This window comes from Alexandromys fortis, unplaced genomic scaffold (genome assembly GCF_014885135.2).
Source record: "Alexandromys fortis isolate MF-2015 unplaced genomic scaffold, M_Fortis_MF-2015_v1.1 scaffold_72, whole genome shotgun sequence".
Classification (NCBI taxonomy): Eukaryota; Metazoa; Chordata; class Mammalia; order Rodentia; family Cricetidae; genus Alexandromys; species Alexandromys fortis.
This window is the reverse complement of record NW_026067969.1, coordinates 5546957-5554811: the sequence shown is the minus strand read 5'-3', so window position 1 is coordinate 5554811 and position 7855 is coordinate 5546957. Positions and strand designations below refer to the sequence as shown.

Below are 7855 nucleotides of genomic sequence, written 5' to 3'. Positions count from 1 at the left end.
GGACCTCTGGAAGAGCCAGTGTTCTTAACCTCTGAGTCATCTCTTCAGCTCTATAGTGGTTGTTTCTTTTATATATATATATATATATTTGTTATGTATACAATATTCTGTCTGCGTGTATGCCTGCAGGCCAGAAGAGGGCATCAGATCTCATTACAGATGGTTGTGAGCCACCATGTGGCTGCTGGGAATTCAACTCAGAACCTTTGGAAGAGCAGGCAATGCTCTTAACCTCTGAGGTCATCTCTCCAGCCCCTATAGTGGTTGTTTCTAAGGGCAGGAATATATGAGCTTTTAGAGAGGTTACATTTTCTCCCCAGAAAGTAGGAATAGAACAGTGGGTAAGGATCCCTCCACAATGGGTAACCAACCTGAGACTGGGTGACAGCACAGGATGGCTGGCACCCTTACAGAGCACGAGGAGGCAAGGAGAAAGAACGTTTATGGAAGACTAGACCCAGGGAGATCCAGCTCCTGTTTCCAGTGTCTCAAGAGACTCACTTGCACAGCCTACCATAGTTCCACTACTCAATTCAATATCCCTAAGATGAAGTCTACTTTTTTACTTAGGCTAGGACATGCAGAGGGCAGAAAGTACTTGTGTACACAGATCAGTAAAAGAGAGGCCAGGATAGTTAAACTCACAGGCATCCTTCAAAGGAAAGAGGATTTTGTTTGTTTGTTTTTTATTTTTCAAAACAGGGTTTCTCAGCTCACGCCTTTAATCCCAGCACTCGGAAGGCAGAGGCAGGCGGATCTCTGTGAGTTCGAGACCAGCCTGGTCTACAGAGCTAGTGCCAGGACAGGCTCCAAAGCCACAGAGAAACCCTGTCTCCAAAAACCAAAAACCAAAACAAAAAAACAAAAAACAAACAAACAAACAAACAAAAAACAGGGTTTCTCTATGTGTGTAATAGTCCTGGCTGTCTTAGAACTAGTTCCTATAGACCAGGCTAGCCTCAAACTCAAGAGATCTGTTTGCTTTTGCACCTCCACCGCCCAGCTGGAAAGAGACTTTAACCTGCCCTCCTCCTGGATGTAGTTTACAACCTGGTGATCCTTTGCTGTCTGATGAGCCAGCCTCAGCCTGTATCTTACAAAATTTGTTTTACTTATCCCAGGCCCTTTCCCCCTAAACCTTGAGCACTGCTTCTCAGCTCATAAAACCATCCTTGTTGGAGGTATAATTTGTGCTTCACAACAGCCTATGTGACTTCTATTTTGTCTTCGCCCCAGGCCAATCCTGACTCCCACGGATGTTATGTTTACCTCAGTCATTCTCCCTAGACCTTTATCTTGAGAACTGTTTCCAAGCCAACAAGAACCCATTTCAGGGATGAAGCCATATGAACTTTGTAAGGAGTTTTATTGTAAATGTGTCTTAAGTATGTTGGACTCACAGAGCTATGTTGTTATCTGAGAAGATTTTTCCAAACATGTGCTCTGCTTACATATGGCAAAAATATATAAGCTAATGTCACATTCCAAGAAGTTCTGGCCCAGTACCGGGCTGAAATGAATTTCATTCTTCCCTCCACTTGAAGTGTTTCCCTTACCTGTGGACCGCGAGACATTATAACGAGAGAAGAACATGGTCGACAGAGAAGTCAAGGACAGTGAGAGGGAAAGTGGAAGCGAGGCCTGTCTCGTGCCTCATGCTGGTGACAGCAGCCTGAGCTGTTCACTACTTGGCTCCACCTCTAGGCTGCTTCCCCACTCATTTTACCCCATGTCAGAAGCCACCTCAACCACTGGCTGTCTCTCATTTCATAACGGAATTACCTCCAAGAAGTCAAACAGGAGAGTGGCTGTCACATCTGATAGAGGCTCCATGTTTAAGATCTGTGCCAACCAGCGCCAGCCATGATTTAAGCCATGAGGATGAGCCTGGAAGGAAAGCAACTGTGTCATGACTTCATCTCATTTTATTCACAGAATAAACTCCATGTGATCACTCAGCCATTAGACATGAACCCATGCATGCATGACAGAATAGAAAGAACTAAGCTAAGGAACCTTACGTAGGGTTTCTCTGCGTAACAGTCTGGGCTGTTCTGGATTTCGCTCTATAGACATGGTTGACCTCAAATTCACAGAGATCTACCTGCCTCTGCCTCCTGAGCGCTGGGATTAAATGCATAGGCCACCACCACCTGGCTCAGTGAAATACTCTGATCCATATGCAGGCTTCCACAAATTTCTTACATGGTTCCTTTGATATGTACACATCAGTTTCATGTTCAGGGAACTTGCAGTTTGTTTCAGATGCAGTATTAACTTTGTAGCCCAGGCTGGCCTCAAACTCATGGCAATCCTCCCTGGCCCACTCTGCCATGGTGGGAGTGTAAAGGTAAACCATCTTGTCTGACTTTGTTGTTGTTGATTTTAACTTTGGGGTTGTTTTTTGGTATCTTTGTTTGGAGAGAGGGTCTCATTAACATTGGGTAGCCTGGAATATATATGTAGACAAAGCTGCCATTGAACTCACTGTCCCTGCTTCCTAAATGCTGGCAATAAAGGTGTGTCACTATGTCCCCAACACCTGATTTTTTGTCGGATTCTGGTACTGCAGTGACAGGGTCTCACTTTGCAGCCCAATTGATCTGGAACTTGCAATCCTTCTGCCACAGCTTCCTGTGCTGGAATTACAGGCGGCACAGCACAGCTGGCTGAAACTTTTGTAAATGCTATGACTTGTGGACTCTGTTCTAAGATTAGCTCTTTATGGCCTCAGCTGAGGCAGCAACTGAACTTTCTTGTTGATTCAAAAAAGCTGCCTAAGAATCAATACCCACTTCTCTAAAATACCACAGTCTTTACCCATCATTCCACAGCACAGCCTCTCTGAAGAACAGCTTGCAAGAGCCCTCAAAGACCTGCTGACAGGCTTGGTCACCAGCCTGTGGGCTCTACTGGAAAGTGTGGTATTTTTTTATTTTTGAAAATATTTTTTAAATATTTATTTATTATATATACAATATTCTGTCTGTGTATATGCCCACAGGCCAGAAGAGGGCACCAGACCTCATTACAGATGGTTGTGAGCCACCGTGTGGTTGCTGGGAACTGAACTCAGGACCTTTGGAATAGCAGGTAATGCTCTTAGCGATTGAGCCATCTCTCCAACCCCAAAGTGTGGAATCTTTAAGAAGTGGAGTCCAAGTTAGGTCACTGTGGACATACCCTTGAAGGGGATACTGAGACACCCACATACAAACAAAAGATTTTGCATCTTTCACGAGCCAACTGCCATAAGCAGCTTTGCTCCGCCCATGCTTTGCCTCACCATGGCTCCAAAGGCAACTGGACCTAGTGTGAGACTGGAAGCTCTCCCAAATATCCTAATCCATGCATAGGCTCAGCAAAGGAGAAGCTTCCTCCCTGTAAGCTGACTATCTCAGTAATACACAAAGGCTGCAGTTGCTGTGGGTGCTGGGCTACGACTCCTATCAATACCAGGCTGTTTACCTACCTCTTGCCGGTTTCCATATGGCCACTGGAGCTGGATGATGGCAGCATACAGACGGATCATCCCAGACATTCGTTTTAGAAAGTTGTCCTGTTGCTCCACCTTAGAATCCGTCACTTGGTAGCCAAGCATCCTATGTGTGAAGATAAAATTCAGAATGATGAGGCCAAAACGAGGGTGACAAAGAGGCTTCTTTTTATGGCTTAAGGTACTACTAGTTGCACTTTGCATTATTATTACCATTATTTTATCTGAACAAAGCATGATGCTCAAATTTCTATCTATAAAATTTAGCTCTGCAAAGCAAACTCACCAGTGAACTCAGAAATAAGGAAACTGCCTAGGTGGTGGCTAGTTTTGACAACCTGACACAAGCAAGAGTCATCTGAGACAAAGGAACCTCAATTGAGAAAATACCTCTATAAAAAGCTATAGGGAAGCCTGTCGGGCATTTTTTTTTATGGTCCTGGGTGCTGTGAGAAAGCAAGTGGAGAAACCATGAGGAGCAAGCCAGTAAACAGCAACCCTCCAAACCCTCTGCATTGGCTTCTGCCTCCAGGTTTTGGTCCTGCTTGAGCTCCTGCTCTGCCTATTTTCCATGAAGAACCGTGATACAGAAGTGGGAGTGAAAGAAACCCTTTCCTCCCAAGTCACTTTTGCTTATGGTGTTTCATCACAGCAGTAGTAACCCTAGCTAAGATAGCTTCTCAATGAGATCTAAATGACCCTATTTTGCAAAGCTGTAAGATGAATAAATTCTAAGACTTAGGATTCTAGATCCAGTATTCATTCCAGTGAGCAATAGTGTTTATCAATTATCACCACCCCAAATCTACAAATCCCAAAAGATGTCTAGTTTGTGTAAAAGACATTAGTTTCCCCCCTTTTTGTGAGATAGTGTTCTTGCTATGTAGCCCGGGCTAACCTCCCAAATCCTGGGATTACAGATATACAATACCAATCATGGTTCAAGACATTTTGTTTCTGGTAGGACATTTAAAGTACAGAGAAGGAGCTGTGAGAAAGACTGGAAATAAACTCAGATGTTTATATTCTCCTACTCTCCCTAGAGTGAATGAGAGAAGAGAAAATAACCTCACCGCTGATAGTCCTCCAAAGCCATCCCCTCCTTAAAAGCTGGGTAGAAAGGAACGGAGTAGGGACACTTCTTGTGGAGATGAGCAAGGATAAGTTCCCCCACTTTAGGGTGGAGCGCCCAGATACCAGATGCCACCACTGCAATGGGGAATGCTGCTTCATGGTGAGAGGCCACTTCCTCCTCACCTTGTTTCTAGGAACACAAATATGGACACAATTTTAAGTTAATATCCCAGCAAGGCTCAACACTGCCCACCAGCTTCTTCTGCCCATACCCCTGACAACAAGGTTTCTCACCACAAATTTCTCTGCCAGTTTGTACTGGACAAAGTCCAACCCTTGTGGGCTAAGAGTGACAGACACAGAACGCCCACCAGATTGGACGGGCTTTCCAGAGAGCAGGCTATGGATCTTTTCAAAGACCTCCTTCAGCTTTGAACCTAGATGGGAAAGAAAAAGCAACAAAAAGATAAAACTGCAGGTGGACATGATTGTGCACACTTATACTAATGCCAGCATTTGTGAAAGAGGGTAGAGAGATCAGAACTCATGTTTGCGTTGAGTAAGGCCATGTTGTGAGTTTGAGACCAGCCTGGTCTACATGTGAACCTGTCTCAATAACATACAACTTCATGTCAATCTTTTTTTGCTGGTTTTCTAAGACAGGGTTTTTCTTTTCTTTTTTTAACTTTATTTTATGCACACTGGTATAATGATGTCAGATTCTCTGGAACAGAAGGCAAACACAAGTAGATCTCTGTGAGTTCAAGGTCAGCATGATCTACAAGAGCTAGTTCTAGGACAGTTAGGGCTGTAACATGGAGAAACCCTGAAACACAGAAAAACACACAAACAAAAACCTAAAATAAAAGACAGCACAGATCTACAGGATGAATAGTTCCAGAAAATAAGAATTATTGGGATGTTAAATGTGTCCACTTCTGTACACGTTTCCTTAGTGCATTACTGCAAAGTCATATTCTACTACTATTACCAACAGCTTCCAAGGGACTCACGAGCTGAATCTCACAACCAGCCCCTCTTTACCCTATGCCTGAAGTGGTTACCATACCCACTACCCCATGTCCACTTATAAATCTTCCCTAATTCTAACTCTTCATGGTTATTGTCCACTTTTAACAATAAGAACAATTTTTTTCCTTTTTCCTCTGCTTACTCAACTTTCCTGAGCACTGATTCCAGAGCATGCTAGGTCTCACCAGAAGAACAGCAGAATGAGAACAGACATGCAGATTGCTTCCAGTTTCCAGAAGGAGAAAAAAGGCACAGAGAAAATAAATTAGTTAAAGGGAGCCGAGACACATCTTTCAGAGAAGTGCCTTATGTGGTTGTTAGATACTATGAAGCTTGGAAGAAAGGAATGACCCAGGACAGAGTGAGAAGTCACTGGTATAAAAGTAAAGTTTGACACCATGGGATTACAAAGGATAAACAGAACTGTGGGTGATTACAGGCCCCTAGGAAGTAAAACAATCAAGACAGGGGCAAGAGAGGAAAGGGGAGTGGAACCTGAGAAGCAGTGTCAAGGGAACTGTTTCATAGAGAAGCTTGTAGTCCAAAGGCTGAATAGAAATACTGGCTAGATTAGTGATTGATCAGAAGGCAGAAGAACAAGGGAATCAATGAAGATATATGGGCAACTCAAGCACATTTAAAGGCTGAGGAAGGGAGCTGCAAAATGAAGCAATCTCAGGAAGCAGAGAGAATGGACAGAAGCAATAAACAAAGTCTGGCAGGTGACAGAAGGGATGGGAACAAAGGCAGACTTTTACAAGAGCTGACTAAGGAAAGAAGGCTACCTTAGTCTCTAAAACAGACAATAATAATAATAAAAATAAATAGTAATAAAAATAGTAATAGTCTCTAAAACAAACAAACAAAAAATACAGCCTCTGAGGCGCTCAGGCTGCTTGTTTCCCTGCGGCAGCTGAGATAAGATTGCAGTGACTTAGGTAAGGAATGAAGATGAGCAGGAGAGCACAGCCAACACCCTCCCACCCCACCCCCTCATCCCCCTACCCTCCCTCCCCCGCTGTCAATGCGACTTGAAACTCCTCAATAGTTTATTTATACTCTGCCCAGTTCCACAAAGAATTGCAGACAACAGAGGAGTCTAAGTAAGTTTGGTCAAATGACCTCGAGGGCACAATCTACAACATTTATGTGCTTTTTTGGCAACAAGTAAGAATGTGATAGGGCACACAGCAAGCAGGAGAGCTCTTGAGCTGCTCTTCTACTGCTCGATCCACAGCTGTGAAACTGAACCCAGGCTCTAAAGAAGAGTCTTTCAACATTTGGATTATTTGCTACATCTCTGGAGGGGAGAGTATTAAAATGTCAATATTGGAGTTTGGAAAAGCTAACACAGGACAAAGCAGGACAAAAGCAAAGAGCAGAAGTGACATCCTAGGTTGGTATTCTCCCATTTCCTCCCCCAAGTTCTCTTCATAATGTTTACAGTACTAACTTTCAACTTTAGACTTAAAAGTCATTCTAGGGCTGGGGGAGCCAGGGTGTGCTCACTGGTAAAGAATTTGTCTAGCATTCTATATAAAACCCTGTATTAAATTACCAGCACCACTTCAAAAATACAAATAAATAAAGCCAGGCGTGGTGGTACATGCCTTTAATTCCAGCACTTGGGTGGCAGAGGCAGGGCGGAATGAGTCCTCTGTGAGTGAGTCCAACGTGGTCCACAGTCAGGGCTCCAAACCACTCCCCCACGAAGGGGAAAAAAAAGCATTCTAAATAATTTATTATTAATACATAGCTTATTAAAAATGAATCAGGAGGCTGAGAGATGGTTCAGTGGTTAAGAGCAACTGCTAGTCAATCCTGAGGACCAGAGTCCTTATACCCACATGAAACAGCTCACAAATTCCAAGGGATCAATGCCATCTTCTGGTTTCCATAGGCACCTGGACATACACTCATATAGTCACATAAATACAGGTACATGTATATACGCATAAATAAAATCCTTAAAAAAAATACTCGGACACCAAGTGTTGTGGCACATGTCTAAAATCAAGAACACCCATCAGGCTAGGATGAATTTAAGGTCAGCCTGGGCTACACAGTGGCCCACTAATTCAATAAAGCAAACAAATTAGTATCAGTTGCTCAGTGGTAGAGGCCTTCAACCCCCAACACTATAAAAAAATAAAAATAGCAAATCTTTGTAAGTTGGAGGCCAACCTCGTCTACAGAGCTAGTTCCAGGACAGTCAAGGTTACACAAAGAAACTCTGTCTCAAAAAAAGGCAAA

The 7855-nt window shown here is 43.4% G+C and overlaps 1 protein-coding gene across 4 annotated transcripts in view; it reads right to left on the bottom strand.

The window, feature by feature from the left end:
• Positions 1-7855, bottom strand: part of Gle1 (GLE1 RNA export mediator) — a 57954-nt gene that overhangs the window by 10486 nt on the left and 39613 nt on the right. For all 4 annotated transcript variants that reach the window (XM_050155338.1, XM_050155336.1, XM_050155337.1 and 1 more), the window contains exons 10-13: positions 4865-5007; positions 4570-4760; positions 3473-3602; positions 1783-1887 (exon numbers count right to left, since the gene is read on the bottom strand). In XM_050155338.1, coding sequence (XP_050011295.1) covers positions 1783-1887; positions 3473-3602; positions 4570-4760; positions 4865-5007 — 569 coding nt within the window. The remainder of the gene's footprint in view (positions 1-1782; positions 1888-3472; positions 3603-4569; positions 4761-4864; positions 5008-7855) is intronic.